The sequence below is a fragment of the Artemia franciscana genome, chromosome 14 (genome assembly GCF_032884065.1).
Source record: "Artemia franciscana chromosome 14, ASM3288406v1, whole genome shotgun sequence".
Lineage (NCBI taxonomy): Eukaryota > Metazoa > Arthropoda > Branchiopoda > Anostraca > Artemiidae > Artemia > Artemia franciscana.
The window spans coordinates 32389795-32417789 of NC_088876.1; the positions used below are offsets into that span (position 1 = coordinate 32389795).

Below are 27995 nucleotides of genomic sequence, written 5' to 3' on the forward strand. Positions count from 1 at the left end.
CCTCCTTAAACAAAACCGTGATTGAGGAATTGAAATAAAAAAAAACAAACAGCTCTTTAACTGAAAGACGATTAGAACTATTGCTGACTTGCTGCAGTCCAGTTAAACTACCCTGGCTCAAGACAAATATATTCCCAGATTTCTGCAGTAGATACTTCTGGACAACTTGGAAAAAAAATTAAGAAAGTGACTTTCTATTAAATTTTTGCCCTACATAGAACAAAACTTAAGCCAAAGAAAACAAAAGCATATCTCTTTTGTGCAGGATTTTCTCCCTCTTTTTTCCTGGAAATTGTTTCCTAATTTTTATACGTAAGGACCAGCTTTCTGGGTCTTTCCATCATGTCTTATACCGATCTCTCCACTCTAAGCGTTTTCCAAGATTTTCTGCCCCGCCCCTCAACTTCTCCCAGTGACACCAGATCCGGTCGGAATTTAAATTAAGAGGTCTGAGTTACAAGGTCCTTATAAATATCAAATTTCATTAAGATGTGATCACTCGTTTGTAAGTTAAAAATAGCTCATTTTTTAAACTTTTCCAAATTAATCCCCCCCCAACTCCCCCAAAGAGAGCAGATCCGTTCCAGCTATGTCAATAACGTATCCAGGGCTTGTGCTTATTTTCCCCACCAAGTTTCATCCCAATCTCTCCACTCTAAGTGTTTTCCAAGATTTCAGGTCTCCCCCTCTAACTCCCTCCAATGTCACCGGATCCATTCGGTATTTAAAATAAGATCTCTGAGAAACGAAATCCTTCTAAATATCAAACTTCATTAAGATCCGACTACCCATTTATAAGGTAAAAATACCTCATTTTTTCTAGTTTTTTCGAATTAACCGTTCGCCTACCCCCCCCCCCCCGATGCTCGAATCAGGATGCCAGATGCAACACCTAGTTGGTTGGGGCACTTTGCGCCGCCCCCCAAGCGCGTAAGTCGTTACGCACCATATTAGTTATGCGCCATTGTACTTGTGTCCCTGTGTCCCACCTGTGAATATAGATAGATATATATATATTTTTACTACGTAAAACTTGCGAATATACAATATTATTGGTTGTCCCATTGTCTGTGCATATAAATAGATTGTCAGGTTTACCAACTCTTGAACATGCAACATATACTTGTCCATGGGAAAAACCATCTGTATTCAGATCTATACCTCATTATTCTAATGATTGCCCTTTAGCTTTGTTGATGGTGATTGCTAATTCAACATTCCCTGTGTCCCCGTCGTCATTTATATATCCCTCTGTGCCCACCCCCGGCGTCACCGTTGTTGCTGTTTCCCTGTGTCCTGGTCGTCATTTGCGTTCCGGTGTCCCAGTCTGTAATTTCTCTTTGAGTGTCGCGGTCATCATTTATATTCCCCGTGTCCCGGTCGTCATTTTTGTCCCGGTCGTCATTTGTGTTCCGGTGTCCCGGTCTGTAATTTCTCTTTGAGTGTCCTGGTCGTCATTTATATTCCCTGTGTCCCGGTCGTCATTTGTGTCCCGATGTCCCGGTCTCTAATTTCGTCAGTCGACAAACATGACGTCAGTCGACACACAAACATGACGACACTCGACAGACACACAGACAAACAACTTATTTCTATATATATACATGTCACATGGTAAATTCCAAGTGCCTTAAAAATTGACAGATAGAGTGATTTTCCCTGTCACTCGAGAGAAAGAGTGTAACGAAGCAAAAAGTAAGACCAAAAACACGGAAGAGTGACGGTTGGGAATTATAGGGCTGATTTGGCCACTGAAAATCGGTGACATCCCTGCGAGATAATATTGATGAGCTGCCACAAAAAATTCCGTGCCCGTTGCAAGGCTTTGCGGTGGCTGCCTACTGAATTGTTATCCCACCGATTTGATTGGGGATTTAGAGTTCAGCCAAAAAAAGAAAACAATCCTATGGCTTGCCTGAAAGATGTCAAATACCTGACACTGCTTAAGACTCCATTGGTAGGGGCTGTTCCGTGCACGACTACTAGCAACTCATCGCAGCACCGAACCGCTTGAAGGCAACACGGGTGCGTGCGTCCGTTCTCCACTGCGCTTTTGTTGCACCAAAATTTCAGAGTACTACTTGGATACTACTAGTATCGTGTCTTCCAATGTCCTGTCAGTTCGAAGCAAATTTTTCTATTCTTTCAAATTTTTTTCATCCATGAAAAAAACAACCCATGCTTATTCTAGTTCTCCTTTTTACATCTTCACTTCATCAACCATTCTTCACTATTAATGCCACTGAGCTCAGTGACGCTATCGATTTTCCCATTACCAAATGCCACCTCTGCATCATCATTTATTCTTAGTCTAAGCGACTAAGCCGGCTTTAAGAAAAATACGTGCAACAGCAGCAGAGTCATTTAAAGCGAGAAGGGACAACTAGGTCAGTTGCCTCGGGTGCCGCAGCTGAGAGTTGGGGATTCCCACTTTGATTTGATCTTTTTTGCTTATATTTGAGTCAAGAGCAGGTGCTGTAATTCTTTTTCCCCTGCTCCACCAACCCTAGGAGCGACTCTGACTAGCAATGATAAATTGTTTCTTTTAGACAGATTTGCAAGCTAAACATGCCTGTAAGCTAACTTACCTACATTGCCCTTAAATAATTATATTCTTGCCTCAGCTAGTGCCAAGTTCTTTCATGTTATTGTGATTATTTTTGGTTTAATCATTTTGGTAAATTTTAGTCATTTTGGTCAAAATCAAATTTGGTCAAATCATTCTATGTCTGTTTACTCACTCATTTTTGTTCCAAACTATTAATTATTTTGTAATTCTTAAACCACCTGAAAAAAAGCTGTTGCTGTGATGATTTTTTTTCATGTTTTACGCAACAATTATGCTAGAAATGTTTGATATCAATTAGCACAAAGCAAAAAACTAACCTTTTCCAAGCACAAGAATGTAATCTATGCATCTACTAATAACATGGTTGTCCGAAAATTTGCCTGTAAGCATATTCAATTGGTTGTCTATCCAACCATACACCTGCTATGTATTATTTTAACTAACCATTCTACATGTAAGGCGATGTCCTAGAAACTTCGGAATGGGCTCATTCAACCAGAAATGAAAGTTCTGGTGCTTTTTTAAACAGTGGCAGGTCTAGGCCTTGAAAGGGAGGGCAGCTCCCCCCATTTTCTGACTTTAAATTCCTTTCATTTTATTACACTCCTGTGGTACACCCCCCCCCCAGATTACAAGGCCGAAAACCACAACAGCTTTCAAAGGTCAAAAATGATTCGGGAGCAGTCGACTCTCCTCCCGTGCGCTCTTTGATACCCATAGTTTCTTATGGAAAATATGAGATGGGTTTTTATTCAGAGTATTCACAATGCCTAAGAAGCATGTTAACCCTGTAGTAGCAAAGTGGATTAATGATCTGCTTGTAATACTTGTCTAGGGTTTGATTTCCACCATCGCAAGAATGGGGGAAACGCCTGCTCCCTGTCCCTCTAAAAATACCCAGCAACCGAAATGGCTATTCGACACCCTACACTCCATCAATAGCTCTGAAGTCTTTATTCTACCCTTATCCTAAAAATTATTTTACTGGGTTTCACATGACGCCCACAGCCGCAGAGATAAAGACTTCATAATATGCAAATCAGCCATTATTCATCAATGGGTTTAAGTAGGAAATGCGTGGATGCTAGACAATAAAAAAGAAAACGATGAAAAAGGTATAACTTAAAATTCTAATTTCTACGAATAAGCCAAAAATTGAAAAAGAAGAATCTTTATCTACCTATGCAAAACTGCTACTGAGAAACAATAAAAAGGTATCATCCCTATTTTGAACTGTTTTACTTTGAGAAACAGGAATGTATAAAAAAAAAACAGTTTAATACGTCATGGTTTGTATAAAATTTTTATAAGTTACTGAAATGGTAGCAAATCACAGGAAAGCTGAGAACATCACCGGAAGACTAACCGGGATTGGATATTTTGACTGCTGGCTCATATGTTCCCTTTGAAAGGCAGCTATGAAATGGAGTCACGACAGTCGACTGGTTCACCTCGACGTAGTTTCGAAATAATCTGTAATCATACGAGTTTATAAGTTCTAAGATAAATAAAAAAGAATTACAACTCTTAAGACCGCAATTGCCGTATTCTGATGAACAATTCTTGAAAACTGACTTCGTAAGTTTGAGTGTTTCTCAGTTTATAAAAGGCACGAAAATACTTTCTATTATGCTTCGTAGATGTTTAAGGACTTCGAAAAACCTTTAAACTTACATAGCCTGAAAGCTTCAGCTTACTTTCATCATATTTCCAGACATAAGGTAATAAAAGGTTGCTTTTAAGGCACTTACTACTATCCAAAAAAACAGCTAGTGCCGTTCCAATAGTTTTAACAATCCCCTGAGAGAAGCACTCATACTTTATTGTAAAGTATTTATAAAACAAAAACCAATTATCTTTTTATACTTGAATTCAAAGCTCAAGTTTTAACAAAAATAAGTTCCGACAGAGTGGACAGCATTGCTTGAATTCGACTGAAATGTATTGATATCGTAACTAGCGAACAGATAAACATTCAAATACAGAGTCCATTTAATAGAAAGTGAATAGAGATACTAAAGTCTAGATATTTCGACTACATATACAGCGATGGTTATCAGCAGATATATTGAAGCATTAAGATTGAAATTAACATATTTATGCATAACAAAATAATTGCTTCCGGTTTGTTCACTAGATTTGTCTGAGGGAGTTCAATAGTAGAGATCATCCAAAGTCTTGAATTGTAAATTGTCTTCTTTAATATTGCCTTAATGTAAGTTGAATTTCAATTGAAGGTGGGAATATCTTGTTAGTCTTCTAATTGCAAAAGAAATGTTGTTGAATTTATATATATTTATAGTTATGCTGATGACAATCGCTGTAACATATGGTCGTCATATCCAGACTTTTGTGTCTGTTTTCAGTGTTCAGTAAATGGGCCTATCGCCACCTGAACGGTTTTTCGTTCGTCATAGAAAGGCAATGTGATCTTGGATAAATTATTCAAATGAATCTATTACGTCGGGAATATCTTGTAATTAAAATAAAGGAATACAAAAGTAAAAAGGTATCCAGTCCCAATTATTGGATGTAGGAACCTCGAAGTAGTAGTAATGAAGTAATGAAGAAGTAGCTGAATGCATGAGGAATATAATAGGAAAACACTACGTACCCAATACAATAAAAGAAACCTTGCAGAACAACACCTCATAAAAGGATGAAAGTGACCTATTTGAAGAACCTGTTTTGAAAAAACTATTTGAAAAGCATGTTTTGAACCCAAGGAAAGCCAAATAGGTAAATGAGAAAAGACATTCTACTCCTAACCGGGTAGAAAAAAAATATAAGACAGTCACAGAGAAAATGAAAATTAGAAAAGGTTTGAATGTTCGCTCATTTACACTGTTCTGTTTTTAGTAATTAAAAACTTGTGTATTTTTCGCTCAAACCTTACCAGTTCCCATAAAAAAGGACGTTCTAGTGTTTTCTTGATTGCCAAAAGTTGTCGGAGGACTACCAGGCCCCCTCCCGGGCGCTCCCCTAGGGACAATCAATGATATCTGATCGAAATTTTGAGAAGTAATTTCACTCAGAATGACTGGCCTACTGGCTACAGAACTACTGGCCGATTCTTCACATAGATATTTTGGTGAAAAAGGTGGGCCTCTAAAAACTTTGAATTAGAAAGAGCTGGAAATTAGAGTTAGAGTTAGAAATTAGAAAGAATCTTAAAATTAGAATATCGTGAGGTGAGGAATATAAATAAGAATGTCTGGAAACAGAATAGAATTTTGTAAATTGCCAATTATTCATGGCTTGGCTTTGTAGAAAAGTTGGGTATATTGCACTTCTTTTGAACCGGAATCATGTGAAGATATTTGAAATGGGAGTTTGAAAATCTTCCTTTGACTTTCAGCCTAGATGGCTATCAAAAGCAGTTAAGTAACAAGAAAAAAGAATGCTTTCTGTCATCAAAGAGTCCTGATTCAGTACGAAACCGTGGTAACTAAAGCTACACACTGACTTTGTTCAAAATCAGCTAAGTTCTGACTCGGTGAAAAAATGAGCTTAAATCTAATATGAAACATCCAAAGACACGCAGATTTGAGTCAGGGTAAAACAATTTGTCCAAAGTCAGTGGAAAAACGAGCAATGCACAACCCCCAAAAAGTAAAGAAAAATGTTGCAAATATGAGCAAAGCTCCAATTCATTGTGGGAAAAGGACTTCAAGCTAAAAAATGGTTTGGTGGAAAAACGACTCATCACCTGATTTGGTGCCAAAACAGCTATGTCCTTGTTTGTCACAAAAACTAGCGAAGTCCAGAGGCTGTGCAATTCAAGTAAAATCTAATCTAAAGACTATTTCGATGCAAATATAAGCAGGCTCTTGAATCATTAAAAAAAAAAAAAAAAAAAAAAAAAAAAAAAAAAAAAAAAAAAAAAAAAAAAAAACGAAGTAGGTCCCGATTGTGTAAAAATAATCTAATTCTTCTGTGTAAAAATGAGCAAAATTACACTTTATTCTTTTCCACCACCAAATTTTCATAGAAAGTAAACTAGCAGCATCTGAAATAATTTGAGACAGTTCAAAAAAATACAGTGAATTCTAATGTCCATTAATTCAATATTTTTTCAAAATATTGAAAGATGGAGTTGGTCACTTATTTCTCCGGACACCAGCCGTATTCCCACCCTTATCAGTCTGCCATACTCTTTCGGTCGAATAAATATTTGTCATAAGCCATACCAGAATGAATCCGAGAAAAAATAAGTAACAGCTAATATATACAAACCTAAACATATATCTGAAAAACCACCAACCAAAACTATATCAACTTCCTTTGGTGTTTCTAGCACAATATATAGCTTGATCTCTTTGCCAGCAAAACTTTAAATGACTTTATTTTTGATTTTACCTCTTCAAATCACCAAGCAAATAAAATCTGTTTACTAGACACAATATTGGCTTTAACTCAAAGCTACAGAGGATATAGGGAGCCAGAAAAGCTCTCAAATTCCTTCTTGGTGGGCTGGGCTTACCTTTTTTTTTTTTTTTTTTTTTTTTTTTTTTTTTTTTTTTTTTTTATACAGATCCTTAAAAAAAACTTTACCATAAATGCCTTATTTTCAGTCAATTAAAATCTTACTAAATTCAAAATAGCTCTGCGTCCCTGTAAAAATGAAAATTGGCAGTCACAAGGGACAAACTAGACTTTAGGTTTGAAAAACAATTATCAATGAAACAAATTAATTGGTTATCCTTACCGCTTTTAACTTTACAATCTCTTTGCTTTCTGCTAACCTTGATGCAGTGTTCGTGATCTGCTTGGCTCGCGAAGCATATCTAAAATAAAAAAGGAAAAATAAATAAAATACATTTAGATATAAATAAGATAAAACAAGGGTGAAGCATAGCGAGTTTTGCTTGAAAGCTATAATGTCTGTGGTCCTGTTCTTTCAAAGCAAGTTCATTAAAGAATTTGGCACACATCAGTCTAGACCTCTCTTCATGACTGGCTTCGCGCACGCGCAATGACAAATGTTTGGTGCATTGAATAACAAAAGCAACTGAAACTATTGCTGTAACGCAGACGGATTTTCTGTTTCCGTGTGCCTTGAAATGAGCCATTTCTGAAGAAACGTTTGGCTACTATGTCTATACTGTGGTCAAGGTGACATTTACAAGTAAAAACGAATGAAACCATAGAAAAACGGATATAATATTTAAAAATAAAAAACAGTGGACAAAAAAACTAAAAATCCAATCATTTCTTTAAATTTTTAAAAGGAAAGGCGGTGTGGTCGAAAAAAATTATTTTCAAGGTTAAATTCCAAATTCAGCTACGTGCTAAGAAACTGAAACCACAAATTTTAGAGAAATTAAAAGGATTTTGAGACCTGGAGGAAAAAATTTAAAAAAATGGTTGTTATAGTTAAAAAAATATCAGAAAGAGATGAAGCTTATCCGGTTTGTTCGTTAGAATTCAGCCTAGAAAACTCATATTTTTTTTTATCATTTGACCAGAAAATTAGTTAGCTTGTGTCCTTTCTGTTAGGGACTAATGTGTTCCTCTAAAACTATGTTAATGCTTCATTTCTCTTTATGCGGCTGTAATTATACATTTTTCTTGGGTTTCATTGTCCTGAAATTTTCGCAGAGTTTTTCAAACAGCCAGATATATCATCAGTTTAACGTATGTAATTATTTTTAAAGCTTCAGTTGAAAAAACTAATCCCTGATTTTCCATTCTAAAATATTTGTTGTAAATTTTGTCAACAACTATGGTACGTCATTACAAATATAATTGTATTTTAGATTAAAAAGGTAATTTACTCATTACATTTTTATTGAAGCATAAAAACCAGGTAAAAATAGAAAAAATTACAAATAGCGAGAAAGAAGACTCGCCTAGTTACGATTGTAATCCGTCCCTGAGATTAAAGGCCTGAACATAAATGTAACTTAAAAAAAAACAAAAAAAACAATGAAGAAGTCATCAAGGAAGCTTTGAACCTCAAATAAAAAGAGCCAAAGATAACCCTGTTATGCAGGGAGATATAAAATAAAAAAAGATATTTACTTACAAAAATATCACTATCACAAGCCCACAAAGGGCCGAATTAGGACTTCGGAGTCGACAAATCATGAACACTGGCAAAAATGCAAAAAAAAAAAAAAACAACGAAAAAGAAATATTACAATGAATAATCACTTGTGAGTCAATAATTTAACTATAAAAAGGCAGTTTAAAAGATAAAAACTGGTCATGGGACTGTACTTGATTAAAAGCTATAATATCTGTTTTATTCAGAAAGCACCTCGAATTTGGTAAGCATTTCAAAATTAAGACTTTCAGCATTAGGAACTAAAAGCTTAGGAAAAGCAAACGGATTGGGGAGTCATGACAGGGAGTTTTGATGAGTTTGAGAATGTCCTGGGTGGAGTTCTAATTGAGGATTTGGATGTGGTGAACGAGCAAGGATATAGACGAAGCATGATGAGGAAGGTGCAACTTGTTTCTACTTGACGGGAAGAGAGTACAATTAGGATTTATTACAAGACAACAATAAAATGCAAAAAGTCACAGACGTGAGTCACATGGACAGGGTAGGCACAAGGGACAAAAAGAAGGGGCCGGAGGTGGGATTTCGTGAAGATAGGGTAAGAAGGAGTTGAATTGGGTGGGTTTTTGATAGAGGAAAGGGGAAATGAAAAGGCAAGAAGGTGCTGGAAAAAGGACACCGGGTGGGCACTTTCTGGGAGGAGGGAGGTCAAATTTACTTTGGAAAATGACAGGTGGAGACCCGAACTAGTCGATAACATCTTCAGTGCATGGAGTGAATAGGCGAGGGTTTGTGACTGGGAGGGATATGAGTAAGAGGGGATTGTGAGAGGGTTTTGGTGGAGTAATGCCTGCGATGATGATTTGATGGGCCGTGAGTAAATTTCTGGGTTGGAGGGGCGTCTAGAGGAGAGGGTGCCTGGGGCATGTTGTATCGGATAGTGAGGGAGGTATTTAACAAGGGATGAGAGGGATCCATAATGCTGACTAAAAAGGGGCGTTCTAGTATGGAATCTTTGACCGGTAACAGCTGGGACAGCCCAAGTTTGTGCACTTGGCTTTGTTTCTAGCTTGATTTTTTCGGAGGTAAGATTTCGTGAAGATAGGGTAAGAAGGAGTTGAATTGGGTGGGTTTTTGATAGAGGAAATGAAAAGGCAAGAAGGTGCTGGAAAAAGGACGCCGGGTGGGCACTTTCTGGGAGGAGGGAGGTCAAATTTACTTTGGAAAATGACAGGTGGAGACCCGAACTAGTCGATAACATCTTCAGTGCATGGAGTGAATAGGCGAGGGTTTGTGACTGGGAGGGATATGAGTAAGAGGGGATTGTGAGAGGGTTTTGGTGCAGTAATGCCTGCGATGATGATTTGATGGGCCGTGAGTAAATTTCTGGGTTGGAGGGGCGTCTAGAGGAGAGGGTGCCTGGGGCATGTTGTATCGGATAGTGAGGGAGGTAATGGGAGGTATTTAACAAGGGATGAGAGGGATCCATAATGCTGACTAAAAAGGGGCGTTCTAGTATGGAATCTTTGACCGGTAACAGCTGGGACAGCCCAAGTTTGTGCACTTGGCTTTGTTTCTAGCTTGATTTTTTCCCTTTTTTTTCGCAAAAAGGAAGTGGGGACGCAGATATGCAGGTTATCATACCCAAACAACGCACGCTTTATGCTAACTTACATAAGGGAACATGGTCAAATTTACATTTTGCTTTAGTACGCTTGCCAGTGAGGTAAAAATGACATAATTGCAATAAAGAGCAGTTCTTTTGGTCGCAATTGTTATATAAAAAACAGGCACGAACTATTAGACTAGCTTAATTTCGTTTTTTGAGTTTATGGGTAATAGATTCATTATTATAAGAGCACTTTGGACCTAATTTGCAATTTCCTTGCTTAAAAAACTTGCAATTTTTGATAACACTATTATCAGGGATACTTTTTCCTGCGGCTTGCTTGGAGCACTATCATGTCCAAAATCACATTTATATCCTAATTTGCAAAAACGTGCCAAAACTATATTAGTACAATTGCATATATTAGCAGGGAAGTCATTATCATTAGGCAGATTCACTTCTGTACTACCAAACAAATTCGGGCATCTGTGATTGAGCTATCAAGGTCAGGTTTATAATTAGGTTGAATAAAGGTGAGATCTGAGGTCAAATACAATTTCTGAACTAAGATTTATGTCACATGTAGTGGCTAAAGTTGATGAACTTAACCCTCTGCACTTCCTTGATGATGAGAGATTTAAGTGTTTTTAACCTCGTATGGGATGGAATTATGCTTCGGTTGACTTCGTGAATGACTTTTGTAAATTGACACAAATATCTGTAATAAGCATTAACACAACCGTTAATTTTTCTTTTGAAGTCAGTATTTTTTGACAATCTGGCTGTAAGGAGGGGCTGCCGTGATGATGTCTGTTTGAAGAGATATATCCATGCTGCATTCACTGGCTTGGCACGATGCGTGCCAGGAAAAACTCACGATCGCTCCAGGATAAACCCCAGGAAAAACAGGGAAAACGTGTTCAGGAAAAACTTCAAGATCTTGGTGCTCAAATGAGGCAAGGAAAATTGTAGGAGTGACTGAAATAGGCCCACCCTCGTGTGGCAGGTTTGTTTTTTCTCTTAAAAGAGAAAGCTTGCTGTGTGGAGGATCAGGAAAAGGAGTAGGACTGCTTAGGTCACTTGGGATGTTAAGAATTTCTTCATTAGTAATACGAAAGAAAACAGCCAAAAGTCTTTTCAGCAAATTTAATATTATTGTTCCAGTATTTTATTCGTAAGAAGGGGAAATCGGATGTTTTTAAGGACGATTTATAAGATGCTTTCTTCAGCCAATATATTAGGTAAAAGAATATGAACTGGACGTTTTTTCACTAATAATTTTTCACTAACTAAATTTTTTATTTGCAACAATTAAATAAATATGACAATCCAGTGCACATGCCTGGTGGCATACTTTAGCAGTGACACTACGAAAATAAAACTAGCACTAACAACTTTACATACTTTAGCACTGTCAATGAAACAATGTCAAAAACTAAGAGGAGGTCATAAAAAAAAAAATAATCACAGACAAAACAAAAATAAACCAAGCCAAAACAAATACAAACTTACAGCATCAACATAAATATAAAAAAAATTTTTTTCCGCAACAAATTAAACACAAATCACCTAATTATTTGTTACTTATTTAAATATTTGATAATCCGTTATAGCTTACATATAAACCGGTCATAGCTTTAATACTCGCACCCAATAATTTTGACAAATTTCAACTTTGCGATTATGTTTTGCAATTTTTTAATAAGTAGTAAGTTCTTTATTTTTGAAAACATTATTTTCACCACTGCATCGTTAAATTGTTTTTAAATAATTTAAAAAACTGTCGCTTATTGCAACATCCTCGCACTGATACTGGAATTAAGTTCCAGTACCAAAGCTATAATAAAAGGTTATTTTCTTTGTTTCAAAGCATCTTTGACTTTTAGCAGTCTGTTTTATACGATATACAGTCTACAAAATTATTTTACTGTGAATGTCCGAAAGACCTTTTTTTCTCCTTGGATTTAGTCAGCGTCGCTAGTCAACTTTTTCAGTTTTTATGCAAGGTTTGATGGCAACACGTTAGGTTGTGTTGGGGCAGATTTTTAATCCATTTCTGAGATTTATAACCTAAATTATTGAACCTGATCCAACCTAACCTAGCTTTAACTTTTACTAATAAAGCTTGCATAAGAAAGAAAAAGCTGATTCGCAAACCCATTTGAATCCAAGAAAAGAAAAAGGAACTTCGGGTATTCAACGGTGAATATCAACATAAACTAGATTTCAGACATTCAAAGTAAGATATACACAACATAGAACATACATATATAAAAAGGTATACAACAAAAGGCAGTGTAAGGAGAAGCATATTAACTAGGCGAGACTATTAACTAGTACTAACTATTAACATATTAACTAGTAAGGAGAACCAGGAGAAGCCTAGTTCAGAAAATATAAGAAAGAGATGCAGCTTATTTAGTTTCTCCGTTGGAATTCAGTCTAAAAAAATCATATTTTTTTTTATCATTGGACCATGAAATTAGCTAGCTGCTGCTCTCTCTGTTAGGGACTAAATGGTCCCCTGAAACTATACTAATGTCTCATTGCTTTTTATGCGGTTATAATTACACATTTTTCTTGGGTTTCATTGTCCTGATATTAACCTAGCTTATAATTAATAAACTTACGTCAATGAGTTCAGCGTTTCTTCTAAGTTGTATATCGCAGGGCTCACATTTACAAACATAAGGGTTTTGGCATTCCCTCCAAAAGAATCTTGCAGCAACATGGTCAATTTGCTGTTCCTGTAAAATTAGTTATTTAGATGGCGTGCAAGTCATTAAATGGGAAACAACAATTCATTTACAATGGTCACATATAGAAATGTCAGGCAAAGGCTTTTTATGATGAAAGTACTGTGTGTTGGAAGACAGGACTGACATACTTATTAAACAATCAATTTTTTCAAATGATAAATTTACGTTTATGAATTGCATACGAATTTTAGTATTATAACAGGCAAGTAATTACAATAAAATTTATGATTATTCCACGAGCAATTTCAACTCTTGAATTTCTTTTGTAAAGGTCAAAATTTCTGTATAAAGCTTACTTATATCAGGCAAAGCTCATGGAAACATTTTTGGAGGAAAATGAAGACATAAAATATTAGTTACATATACCTTTTATCTTTGATTATAGCCTAGTTATGACGGACAATCAACAATTGGCATATTGAGGGTTAATTTTTTGTCAAGAGGCTAAACCAATTGGATAAAAATATATGATCATTTGTTCTTTCGAGTACCTATGCAGCAACACATGACATCCAATAAATGTTAAAGATGTTTGAATATACATGATCATATGATCTTTCGAGTGCCCATACAGCAACACATGACATCAAATAAATGTTAAAGATAGTTGAAAATATATGATCATTTGTTCTTTCGAGTGCCCACGCAGCAACATATGACATCAAATATATGTTAAAGATAGTTTATTCTAATCAAAATCGTCAAAGTGTGGGCAAGCAGGGGAAATGATTCATGCAGCCCTAAGGAGAGACCCCAAATTATGAAGAAAAAAAAAAGAGAATACAGGTGTTTCCAACTTACTCATTTTGTAGCAGGAGAGACAAATTATGCATTAGGCTGGTTTTTGAAAAGCCGCTAGTTTTGGCAAACTATTTTTAGGATCAAATGAATTAACTCCCAGAAGTCTATTTTAGAAAAAAGAGCGTAAATTTCTGGTTTTGGTATTACTTATTTTATAACAGTACCAATAAAAAGCCGCTAGTTTTGGCAATTATTGTAGGATCAAGTGAATTAACTCTCAAAAGTTTATATTGGAGGCAATTTATATTAAGCCTATATTAGATAAGTCTATATTATCCAGGGCCAAAAGAATAACAGGTTGTCACGAATTGGATGGGAAGAGTTTACAAGGAAAGAACTAAGAGAAACTGAAATTTCAGAGGAGGATGTAAAGAGGGAGGCGTTAAATAGAATAGGACGAAGAAAGAACGGGCATAGCTGTGTCGCCAGCCTAGTGCTGCAACTACATATCACTATTGGTGTGTAGAAAAACCAATTGAAAACCTCAAGGAGTTCAAGCAACTTGGGCCTATTCTAACACCAGATTGTGTATCGGGAACAGAGATTTCTGCCCAGATATCAAAGGCTTGGAGAGTCTCTACCAGAGTGAAAAAGGTACTATGGGCCAGAAGTGAGATCTAGACAAAAACCGAAGTCAGCTCTACATAGCATCCGTATGAGTTATGCCACTGTACGCCTGCAGACATAGCCACTCAAGGCTGAAGAGGCTATAGCTCTAGATGCGTTCAGTCACCTTCACCTTTGCTATATGCTCCGAATCAACAGATGGTCTAGAATTTCCATTAGTGAAGTAAGAAGCCACTGTGGCCAGGCTAAAGAGCTATCCTTTCTCATCAAAAGATGTAGCCCCAAACTCCTCAACCACACCTTGCGTCATCCCAAAGGTATGATATATCGAGATGTCCTTATCTACGAACTAGTGCCACCCTGAAGGCGACATCGGAGAACTGAACAAAAAAGACTAAAAAAAGGACCTTGAACTAAGGGGAGGCTTCTGGAGGCAGAGTAGGGGATGGGACCAAAACTGGCTGAAAATCACTTAGCAGCCAACAGATCGAAGTGGTCGTAAAAAGTAATTCTAAAGTCCATTAGTGCCGGGTAGGGCAGCTTTCAGTCAGGTTCTCGCCGAAAGGAAGTATGTAAGTATCTTTTGAAGAATATATCTAAATGGTACCTCAACAGATCGAAGCGGTCATGAGAAGTAATTCCAAAGACCATTGGTGTCGGGCAGGACAGCTTTTCGTCAGGTTCTCACCGAAAGTAAGTAAGAATATTTCGCACAGTATATCTAAATGGCATCTCAACAGATACTGCGTCCGGGAATAAAAATACCCGTTCACCCCCCTAGCTATACACCTTAGGTAGCAGTAGTATTTCACAAACAATGCTAAAAATAAATCAAATGCTTCGACACTGCAATATAAAACTATTAAAGCGCATTTGATCAATTTCGCTTCTTAGGAGCTTACACAGAGCAGTTACAAGGTGAGGGTTACATACCTATACGGAATAAATTCTTGGTCTGTCGTAAGCGCTGAAATGACATCACCAAGGGCTGATAACGATTTGTTTATAAAAGTGGCCTCCTTCAGACTGTTAGAGGAAACTCCTGATTTTGATACCCTTTCGCTTCCAGCAAGATCTAACAAACTTATCTAAAAACAAAATGGAATATAACATCTTTTATTATTTCACTGCAAAACTAAGCATTAAAAACACAAAAACTGTTAAATTTCTGGTTGGATAAACTCATGTCCCCTCTCTTCCTCCTCATGCAAGCTATAAAATTTTCAAAGCGTCTTTTTTACATGTGATTCCAGTTTTTATAAGGTTTAAATTTCAAATATCTTTTCAATTAGAAGCTTATATATATATATATATATATATATATATATATATATATATATATATATATATATATATATATATATATATATATATATATATATATATATATATTAGTTTGTGTGTTTTAATTTTATATATGTTTCTTATTTATATTATTTTAGTTTTAGTTTCAAGTGGTTATTTAGTTTTATTCTACACTGAAGATGCCTTGTTTTATACGGGCGAATATTCGATTAATTTTGTTCTCTCCGTTTTTCTTCACTGGTCCTAGACCCGTCTTTCTCTTTCGGATTCTTTTCTTGGTTTTATCATTTTTTTTTTTCTTATCTTTTTTATATCACTTTTGAAAAATTATTAGGTTTTTGTTAGTTTTTTTTTGGCTTCCAGTAACTATTATTTATTTATTTATTTATTTCCTTCAAAAACGAGGAGTAGACTACAATATACATATAAAGAAAAGACAAATGATAATGCTTACAATCAAACAATATCAAATATTGATCAAACACTTAAAAAGAAAAAAAGAACAAAAAACAAAAAACAAAAAACAAAATAAAAGATTCAAAAACACTTGCTAAATAATTTAACCTGTAAATCATCAAGAGCCAGAACTGTTACTAAAAAACGGAAATAAATTGTGGCCTAAAAGGATAATTTTCGCCTTGTCTTCAAGTATTTTATATTTTTTCTTTATGCAGACTACAGGATCCTTCACTTTAAGCTTTAAAACAATCTCAGTGTTACTAAAAGAAAGGGGGAAACCAAGTAAAAATTTACAAAATTTAAAATAAGAAACTGTAACGAGCGAAAGATCCGAAGGTCGGAAATTATGTAAGAGGAAGGATGGGAACCATACATGAGGCAGAGCAACAGCGCTATACATACGACCAAGGACGCCCCGACGGTAAAGACCCCGAAAACGAATTAAAAGACCAAATGCCTTGCGTAGTTTTATCTGAACATGCTGAACCAGGACTGGTTTTAAATCTCTTATCGAAGCAACATAAGGTAATCCCAAATAAGTGACTATTGGCGACGATTGGAAAATAACATCATTGCCGCAATCGAGAGTCGCTTTTTTCTTGCTTTTTTCTTGGTTTTAGTTCAAGGTTAATTGTATTCATGTGCATGGAAGATTAATCAACTATAACTATAAAAATTTTTGCAGCCATAGCCAACGGAAAACAGATGTCGATACGTTAGCTTAAATGAAATAAATGAAATGATAAATGAAATGAAAGGCCAAGTAAAACAAAGATCTTCAGACAGAAAAAAAAATCCAACAAGTAGCAAAAGACAAGAGAAAAAAAAGGAAGTCCCCCGCGATGATTGCAATACAATCTAAATCTATAATGTATTGATATATATTTTTAATGTGGACTTAGTTTGGGCTGAAATAGTCATTTTATCAATCTAGGGGTCACAAGACTAAAATTTTCTAAGAAGACTGGGTCTTACCCATTATTGGAAGACTTGAATTGTTTTTGAAAGAGCCTAGCACATACTCAGGAAGACTCAGCCCCCCTTTAGATCCCTTTTTACTCTACTGATATCTTTTATGACTAGGGGGGTCAAGATTTCCAGTAGTAGCCAGTTTTGTCCCGCGCAGCTTATTTACAGAAGAGTAACCAAAATAGGTTCATTCAAAAGTAGACAAAAGAGTTTAATTATGAAAATATTTCTACCTTTTCTTCAGTTTTTGTTCCGTACAACCTATTTACAGTAGAGTAACCAAAAGAGGTTCATTCAAAAGATGTCAAAAGAGTTTAATTATGAAAATATTTCTACCCTTCCTTTAGTTTTTGTTCCATGCAACCTAATCGCAGTGGAGTAACCAAAAGAGGTTCATTCAAAAGTAGCCGAAAAAGGTTATTTCTGAAATTATTTCTACCTTTTATTTAGTTTTTGTTCCATGCAACCTACTTACATTAGAATAACCAAAAGAGGTTCATACAAAAGTTGTCAAAAGAGGTTAATTAAGGAAATATATCTACCTTTCCTTTAGTTTTTTTTTCATAGAACCTATTTACAGTAGAGCAGCCAAAAGAGATTCATTCATAAGCGACCAAAAGAGGCTCATTATGGAAATACCCCTACCTTCTCTTTAGTTTCTGTTCTTTTTAAACAGTTTACTTAGAGTAACCAAAAGAGATTCATTCAAAAGTAACCAAAAGAGGTTCATTATGAAAGCATATGTACCTTTCCTTTGGTTGTGTTATATACAACCTATTTACAACAGAGTAACCAAAAGAGATTCACTCAAAAGTTGCCAAAAGAGTTTAATTATGAAAATATTTCTACCCTTCCTTTAGTTTTTGTTCCATGCAACCTATTCGCAGTGGAGTAACCAAATGAGGTTCATTCAAAAGTAACCAAAGGAGGTTCATTATGAAAGCACATGTACCTTTCCTTTAGTTTTTGTTCCATGCATCCTATTTACAATAGAGTACCCAAAAGAGATTCACTCAGAAGTTGCCAAAAGAGGTTAATCATGGAAATATTTCTACCTTTCCTTTAGTTTTTGTTCCCTGGAGCCTATTTATAGTAGGGCAACCAAGAGATGGTCATTCAAAATAATTAAAAGAGGTTCATTGTGGAAGTATCCCTAACTTCCCTTTATTTTCTGTTCCTTGTAAGTTATTTACTTAGAGTAACGAAAAGAGATTCATTTAAAAGTACCCAAAAGAGGTTCACTATGAAAGCATCTATACCTTTCCTTTGGTTTTTGTTCCATGTAATCTGTTTGTGCATTCTATGGCAATACCAACAACTAAGTGAGATCTGGAGCTTTTTTCGTTCATTAGTGTAGATGCAGTTTTTCTATTCTCTGTCCCTCGCATAAAATATCCGAGTAAAGCTGATGAGTCGTATACAGTTATTTGAGTACATCCCTGTATCCAAACGATTCCCTTTTTGTCTTTCTTTATCTCAAGTTTCTCCTAAAAAAAAAAAAAAAAAAAAAAAAAAAAAAAAAAAAAATAGAAAAATGAACTAAGAAAATAACCTACTGAAAAGAAAACATTAGTCATTATGATAAAAAGATTAATAAAGAAACAAATAGAATTAATCTTTCTAGCACAACCAGCATGAAACACATTCTTCGTTTTCTTTAATTTCAATTTTTCATTGTTTACACAAGATCCTTATTGGTATATAAATTAAATTATATATAATCAAAACCTATATATATAATACGACTTATTACTGCATAATATTTTTATATTATTATAATGCTATTAATATGCATAATATTAAATATATATATTATATAAGTAAATATAATTTGTAAATACATAAATTGAAAAAAGCTGCTGCCAAAGAAGCAGCAAAAGAAATAAAACGAGACATTTTATTTTTCTAGATTAAAACTTATTTAACTTTCCAGTTTACCTAAATTGCTTTCCTGAAAATCAAAAATTGAAAAATTGTGTTGATTTAGACTAGTTATGTATAGTAATTTTGTTATAGTCATATAGTTCAATGCAGTTACAGTTATGTATACTAGTTACTCTAGTTATGTTGGAATTCTTTCCTGAAAAACGTATTCGTATCAATACGAATGGCTGTGTTAAACTACAACAAGAGGTTAAGATAGGATAAGATTTTATGTACTATGCACTAAAACAAACTTCAAAAACTTCAAACTTCAGCTGTAAACTTTATCGTGCTCTCATAAACGAAACCTAATACTTTTAGTTTTTAAATTGCAAAAAAAAAAAAATCCCAAAAGAACTTCAAAAGCTTCATTTTCTTTTTCACTCGAACTACATTATGAAAAGTGTAAAACCACTATTACTTTTGATTAATAACTAACCAATTTATTAGAAAAAAAAAATCATAGTTTCAAACATCAGTTTTCAAAACTAGAAATTAACAAATGCCATAAACAAAAAGAGTTCCTAATAAACACATGGTGCCATACGCTTCAATTTTTCTTCAATTTAAGATTGATGCAACTGTGTAGGGAGATAAGAGCAAAAGTGGAAGGTATACGCCCATCTGGACACCGCCTTGTCCATACAATAAAATTTACATGCTTTTCAACACTTGTAAATTAATCTTTAATAGTTTTCAGTTTCGTTTTCCTAAACTTTTGTGAAAGGAGTCCAAAGGGTGCATAAAGCATTCTATAGGGGTGTCAAGGGATTTTAAAGGGAAACCAAAGGGTGCTGAAGAAATTTAGGGAAAATAAAAAGGAAGGGTGTGCAAAAGTACAGAGAACTGGCCCCCAGCCCCCTTGCGTCTCGTGACTAAAGAGATCAGCACCAGCGATAGGGACTATAAAGCCCAATGCCGTATTCTTTGCCTTTTTATGTTCTGATTTTAAAACAAAGGTTTGCCAAATAATTGTACTAAAACCTTGAATATTTTTTTGAATTTAATGAATCAAATGTGGTATGAATTTTATGTAGGATACACCCATGTTTTGCTATCTTGACAGTGTCATTTTTTTATATTTTTGTATAACAATTTCGCAGTTTCTGTGAGAAAACGACTCAAAAATCACTGCTAAAGTTCAGATTTGAGCAAAAAAGTTCTTATTTGGAGCAAGGAATCTATTTGTCTGCGCAAAGAGAGGCAAACTTGTATTCTGAAGTGCTGAAAGTTCAGAAATTATTTTTACTTTTAACATAACTTTCATCTATCTATATATCGTACACAGTTACGTCCTTACATTATGTGCGAAGTATTTTTAGCCTTTTCATAAAGACTACTTGCATTTAATTCCTTCTATTTTTATTGTAAATTACAAAAAAACCTTTCTTTTCATAAAAAAAGTAAAAATAGTTTTAAGAAGCCAGATATAGGACGCTTAGGTGGTTAGTCAAAACGTATAGTTTATGGATGCGAAAGTCAGAACTGATCAGACTGCACGATTTACTTACTCCCCCTCAACTCCCCGCTCTTTACGCTAAAGTCTTATAGCGCTTTAACATACTTTTCATTCCACCCTGTATATGCTATGGAGCTTTGACTTCTCCAGTTTTGTTGAATAATTATGTTACTGCTGATCAGGGTAAGTTAAACAACACATTTATCTTCAAAGAAGATAATCTTTCGCTAGTTAAGTTTGCAGGTGACATACTCAGAGTGACTAACTCAGGTGACTTATTCTATATTGTACACACTCACGTCCTTACATCACGTGTGAAGTATCGTGGGCCCTTTCATAAAGACTCCTTGTATTTAAATCATTGTATTTTGTTTTTATTTTAAATTACAAAATATATTTTTTCATAAAAATGTAAGAATACGTTTAAAAGGTGAGGCATAAAACGTTTAAGCATTTATTCAAAACTAATCAAACTGCGCGACTTACTTCATTACCGCTCTCATGTTTCAAAAGATCTACCAAACGATCATTATGCAATTCTACCATGTACATACTAACATCAGTTGAGAATTGCTCGGCATAATCATTGGCTAATTCAAAGATCTTTTCGAAAGTTCTAGGTGCTATGCCTGGACAACTATCCTCTCCGATAATTGTGAATGTCTTACCGCTTCCAGTTTGACCATATGCACAAATACAGACGTTGTAGCCATCATAAGCGGATTGCACTAATGTCTAAGAATGAATAAATCTACGTTAATGTATTTATCCATTAAACTGGATTTAATTGAATAAAAAACCCATAGCCTAACTCAAAATCCACAAAAAGAAATTTTAAACACAACATTTTCTTGCTATCCTTAAAAACAAACATTTTTTAACACTGAAATTAAAGAGTTTTATTTTAGCTAAGTTGTAAAGAAGCATTTAGAAACTTATATTTTAGATTAGACATTCTTTTTCAAAGTTGTGCTTCCAGAATTTCCTTAACCAAATGACAAAATCCAAGTAGTCAGGTGAGTTTAGAACTCTTTTCTAATTTTACCCTACATGATCTATGAGTTTTCTATAGGTAGGCAGGAGTTTTCTATAGGTAGGCAACGTTCCTACAATTTGTTCAAAGTAGCCAATCGTATTCGAGTGACGGTTGTGAGAAACACCATTAGGACACGAACAGTTTACCAGGCATCAGTCAGCTGAGGAGCTAATAGCCGGGATCTGCTTATAAAGCCAAACTTTGTTACCCCAGCAAGTCTTGCTGTGGCATCACCGTATCCTCCTTCATAACCGATCAGCTTATATCATTACCCTTTAGTTGAATTGACCTGGATCCTCTTACACAGCCTACTCACGCCCGTCCAGCAGGCATCACTCTGGTAGCATCGTCCTTTCATCCCTTAGGATGAAACAAACAAGCCTAGCCAAACCCTCGTTCCCGCAGCAACATGCTTCAATATGGTAGCATCGTCACTTGGCCCTTGTTTGTCAGTGTAGGCACTAAATGCATAAATGGACTTAACTAGCTCACCCGTTTTCCCACAATATCATCTTTGACCGTGGTAAAATCCCCTCTTCTTACCTGACTCCCGGTAGCTGACCGCTAAGTTATTGCGCTCTGATATGGTAGCTCCACAGCAATTGCTGAAGTGTTCCTGCAACTTTGACTGAATTTTCCAAAAAATAAAAACAACCCAACAATTTATAATTGCTGCTAAACTAAAACTTAAATTAAAGCAGAATTTCTGCTTTAATAGCTTTTCGAAAGTAAATACAAATCTAAAACACATGATGTTTCAGACAATAGCCTTTTTACGTATTGAACTACTATTTGAATGGATTATGTAGAATATCAATTCTAATAGCCTTAGAGTACTATCTTTTTTTATAGGAACAAAATGTATTAGTAAAATAAATCTAAGTTTGCATAAATCTGAGTTTTCTTTCGTATGCATCTACCAAAGTATAAACATTGAGAAATAACTATATTATAACATATGCTGTAATATTAGAAAAATAAATAATATACGCTTATAATATTGAGAGCATTTTTCTGATCCTCATATTCTGTTTGTGCATTTTTTAAAATATTTTCCAAGCACAACTGATCGGGGAGCTCAGTTGTAATAATTAGCTGATCAAATTCCAGTTCAAACAAATCACACATATGTAAGATATAAAGTAAAGTAACAACCAGTCGTCTTTTAGAAGGACTTGAAGAAACATCTATAAGAAATACACATAACCAACAAACCCTTTTTCTAAAGTGCACAACCATCCTGTTTGTCTATAATTAACAAAATTTAATAAAATTAATAAAATCTATAATTAACTCAGGAGCAGAGATAAAGACAATTTTCTATGATGAATTTTCGTTTATTTACTTCTTTTTTTTAAAGGCTTTAGTTCGTTTAACAAGGCTTTAGGTCGTCTGAGCTCCAGTCAAGGATTTTGGATAAAAGAAAAGAAGCAAATGAAGCAGTGATTTCTCAGCCATAGCTTCATGATTCAAAAAGTGGCTTATGAATCAATCACGATTCTTGATATTTTTGATTTGCTTGTTTTATTTAAAATGGAATAAAATCAAAACTCTGAAATCAAAATGTGTCGTATCAGTCTAGTTCTGATATGCATTATTTAATTTTGGAACTTTAGGCAAGACTTTAGGGAAACAAAAAACATTGAATAGGAATTCTTTCAGACAAACAGACTAATTGATAAATAAACTTACGAACTAACGCGACATTTTTTGGTTTGTTGCTTTTATTCTCCAGAAAATTTCATGGTTGCCTTTATTTATTTTTATTCATAGACAGAATAATGGCGCTTCCTAAATAAAGAGCGATAAGGGCAAAAAGTTTTTTTTTTTACTTTTTTTTGCCAAGTCACTTTGTGTATAAGGACTTGTTGTTCACAATTCGAAAGGAGCTTATTCTGTCAGAAATTGAAAGTTCTTGTGTCCTTTCTAAGAGTCAAAAGTGACTGGAGGGCAAACAGCCCCCTCTCACGGTCATTAATTTCCAAAACATATTCCCTCAAAATTTTGTGATAGTCAGTTTGTTCAGCATTGCTGAAAGATCAAGTAACTATGTCTTTGAGGATGTCAACCCCCCAAAACCCTCAAGGCAAGGGGTGGAAGTTTTGCAATTCGCCCATTGTTTACACATCAATCAATCAATCAATCAATATCTTTATTGCCCAGAAAGACACACAAGGGTTGAATATGGAGTAGATGAGAAAACAAAAGAAACAAAAGAAAGAAAGAAGAAGACACTCACAAAGAAAACTATACTACCAAGAACAGATTCGAATATTTCTACTAACACATAGCAGGATGAAGGCTGTTTGTCCTATCAAACGTAGAAAAATAGCAACCGTGACGCTGCTCAGCCACAGTTAGTGGCTCAGTTAACCCGTTGACTTACACTAGTCTTTTGTTTCTAGCCCATAGGGATACACAAGAGAAATTTCACGAAACTAAAATACACAGATCTAATAGTCTTTTTATCAGTAGCCGTAAACATGTTCCAAAATAGAGTCAATGCGAGGACATGAGGCATCGCAAACACGTCGTAGACATAGGCAAGAATACGCCTGCTGTAGCAAGCCTTACAACGAACTAGCATGTCAAACGCTTTTCTAAGTTTCTCACTTAGATGAGAAATAAGAAGAGTCCTTGTCGTTTTTACACTGTCCCCTATCGGGAGACCAAGATACTTAATACAAGAAGATAACTGAACACTCAGATTTCCTAACTGTACACATCAAACATCACCGACAGATTTGCCGAAAGCAAGGACCTTGCTCTTCGAAGCATTAAATTGAGATCAATTTTGGCACATTTCCTGCTAAGCACACAAAAATTCTCCTCAACAGACTATACAGTTATAATTAAATTCAGGATGTCGTCAGCGTAATTGAGAAAAGAAAGGTCCAAACCTTTAAAAACAAAACTAATTCTAGCCTTTTTCTGGAGTGCAGCCACACTATTGTTATACAATGGTGGCGAAGTTAGGTCATCCTGGCAGATTTCTTTCCAAACGGAATTACGGATTTATACATTACTTAACTATGATGAGTAGGTACTTTCACGACAACACATAATCTCGCATACAGATTTTTGAGTACCAACGATTAACTTAACTTAACGATTGAAAATTTGCTGCAGCGCACTATATTGCAAACGGGAATGCACTCCAGAATCAAAAGTGCAAGAGACAACATGAGCTGCAAGGATGAGGAACTTGCCATTATTCTTTATATCCATCAGAGCGTTGACAAGTATACAATGTACATGTTCCCAACTGTAGCCATTCTTCAATCCCAAATGGTTGTCCGGGGTTGAACAAGCCTTATTTACGTCCCTAATCATTAGTAACTCCAGCAACTTACACGAAACAGATGAAACTGTTATAGGCCTATAGGAACGACATTGCTGGCTATCTTTATTTTTTTAGAACAGGAGTCAATGTACCAACGCAAAAAAAAAAGTCGGGGACAATACCAGAACAAAAATGATTTGGTAAAACAAATTTAGATGCTGCAGCAGCTTATCACTTCCATGCAATAAATAAAATCCACATAAGTGATCATAACCACGCGAGAACTTCTTTAGAAACTGAATGATAGCACTATGAATATTAGAGACCGTAACTACGAAACCAATATCTGATTTAATATCAGCTAGACTATCCACTAGTAGTGATTAATAGTAGGTTTCAAACACTGGATCAGATGGAGAAAATTCGTTGGTAAAATAGTTGATCCAGTCACTCTCACTTGAAGGCTCTCAAGTGACAACTTTTGACTTTTTTCCCCGATGAATCTCCAGATTTCATTTGGGTTAGTTGCGAGACACTCACTCCTGCAGTCAATAATCTCAGCTTTGTGATTGGCAAGAGACTTAGCAAAACGACGTTTGGTACATAACTGTATGTCATTAACGGCACCAGATTTCAACCGGCCGCAATCATTCCATATTTGATGCCAGAACTTTGAAAATTTACAACTTTGCTATAAAGCCGGATTTATCGATCAGCCAGGTACTTCTGAACCCGGAAGAACTTTATGTAAGGGAATGGCAAAATGCTGAATATAACGCATTACTTGTATGATTTCACTACAATAAATGTTGTTTTTTTTCTTCTCTGACTCAGTGAGTTCTAAGGATTGTTGCAGCAGTTGGAAAGGGATCTTAATTTTATCAAGTGTGGCATCAATCTCTGTTTTATGTACAACAGTATTTATTTTCTTCCAGTCACATTTGAATTCCCACTTCCGTTTCTTTTCACCATTTTTAAAGAGAACACTATCAACAACAAAACAGTTGGAGATTGGTAGATGATCCGATACTGATACACCAAGGTCAACATGGTTTGAGCTATTCCCAGTCACGCCGTTTCAGCATAGCATGAAATCAAGCGGACTCGCCGGTCCGGAGTTATGGATATACGTACGCAAATGGTCATTTGGGACAACATACAGAATGGACAGAACAAACGAAAGTATTTGAGATCTTGAGTGATATGGCACCGAGAGGTTGCAGTTCACTTCCCAAACAAGGTTAACACGATAAGATTGCATCAGCGCACTAATGCAAAGTTCTTGTGATCAGTTGGTAAGTAGCAGCAGTATATTATAAGATTTGCATCTTTTATACCAAGGAAACACTCGTTCTCGGCAAATGCTGATGCCAAAAGATGAGAACTGATTAGTGTTGCTAGTCCACCTGAAGATCTTCCTCTGCCCGAATTCTTACCTGACACACCGAAAAGGCGAGTTTTGTCATTGACTTTTTATAGGAAAAGCAAGTCGGCTGAAAGAAAATGTTCCTATAGACAAAAAATGTCATTGCAAGACATCAAGCTTTCAATCAGTAGGAGTTTATTGAACACACCGCCATTCAGATTCCAGGAATACACTTTCAGCTTAGAGCTGATCTTGGCCTTATCATGAGATTTCTGGCAACGGGATACTTAGGACTGTAGCACAGATGGTCTGCCTGCTTGCAGAGAGCACACTTCAGTGCAGCATTGTAGGGTTTATCTTTATAGTTCGCATGATTGCCACTGCAACTGGATCATCAAATGGTGTTTTTACAGTCCTTAGCAGCGTGACCGTACTCGGCAAATTCCGAAACGTATATCTTTGGAGGTGCTCATAGCCAAGAGTTATAGGGTTGTTCATTGCTACTTGTAAATCGTCCTCACTTTCAAAAACAAGCTTGTATGAGCGAGTTTGTCGAGTTCTCTCAGCTTTCGTGCAATTCCTAATCATTGAACATATATCGCTCAGCGAGATCTCATCGGGAACATGTCTTATAATACCACAATGAGCGGGGTCTTCAGCCGAGCATCAGTATCTGTAAAACTGTTTAGAGCTCCAGCAAGAGACTTTAGTTCATCTTTGTCATCAAGCATCACAGCACCACTCTTTGCCAAGAGGCCTCAGTTTCACTATATGGGTGCAGAAATCACCAGAAAGGCCCTCAAGATACTCCTTGCGACTGTCGGGCTTTTTGAGTCCTTCCGGAGGGTATTTGACAACCACAAAGTACGAAGGTTTTGTTGTATCCGGAGGGTTTGTTGAATTCGCCCTTGCAGTCACACTAGCCTTATTTTGTACCGATCTGAAGAAGCTTAGGTGGTCAATAAGATCGCCCACAGTAGAATGAAGCTCATTGACCCGGAGAGTAAGTAAGGCTTTAACCTCCCCTCGGAGTATAGGCACCTCGTCAGGCTCATAGATCAGACACTAGGGGAGGACTACTTTCTTCTCGTAAAAAGTCCGGATGGCTCATATCAGATCAGCAACCATGTCTTGGGGCTTAACACAATTTTTAGAACGAGTAGACATGGCAGCTAACTATCATAATTCATCCTTTGCCTTAGTCAACATATCTGCTTTGACATACTGTACTGCGTTCGACACTATTTCATCATACTTGTTACCCACTTTGATTGCTCAGAGGACAAAGTTGAAAACTGGGTCATAAACAAAGTCTAGCTTCACACTGCTTATTTCCCTTTCGAAATGAAATGGCTTCTGACACAGTAAGCAAAATCGGTAGGCGGTGCGATTCAGATGCAACATCACAGAGCGATAGTCCAATCAGAGTGGCCGGGGATGGAGCAAATAGTCATTAGAGAATACTGAAGTCACCCAGGAAGTCTCCTTACACTATCTTTACCTATTCGCCGTAATTTGGAGGTAGCTGAACACCGACGGATACAATATGGCGCTTCCGGGGGTTCCTTCCCCTCTTCTGCTTGTTCCCAGTAAAAAATAAGCCCCTTAATGATTTGGAAAAAAAGAAAGCGCTATATGAAATTGGCAATATAGATGGCGTGCCAGTCTACTAAAGAAAAAAGATAGCGTTACTAAAAATACCCAGAGAGTAAGACCTATTCTAGGAATTGGAGAATATCTCTTAGTACTATTTAACTATAAATGGATCTTTAGAGAATAGAAATCAATACGAGAATAACTTTAAAGTAAGACAATAGCTTTATCTTACTAACAGCAAACTCAGCCACATTACTCTGGAAATAACATAGATGGTGGCCGACGAG

At 35.8% G+C, this 27995-nt stretch overlaps 1 protein-coding gene across 1 annotated transcript in view; it reads right to left on the reverse strand.

Moving 5' to 3' along the window:
- Positions 1-3830: 3830 nt before the first annotated feature.
- The window catches only part of LOC136035778 (uncharacterized), a 136966-nt gene continuing 112801 nt past the window's right edge, over positions 3831-27995 (reverse strand). The window contains exons 10-15 of the mRNA XM_065717751.1: positions 20914-21162; positions 18305-18532; positions 15246-15400; positions 12816-12932; positions 7278-7356; positions 3831-4042 (exon numbers count right to left, since the gene is read on the reverse strand). Coding sequence (XP_065573823.1) covers positions 3986-4042; positions 7278-7356; positions 12816-12932; positions 15246-15400; positions 18305-18532; positions 20914-21162 — 885 coding nt within the window. The 3' untranslated portion in view covers positions 3831-3985. The remainder of the gene's footprint in view (positions 4043-7277; positions 7357-12815; positions 12933-15245; positions 15401-18304; positions 18533-20913; positions 21163-27995) is intronic.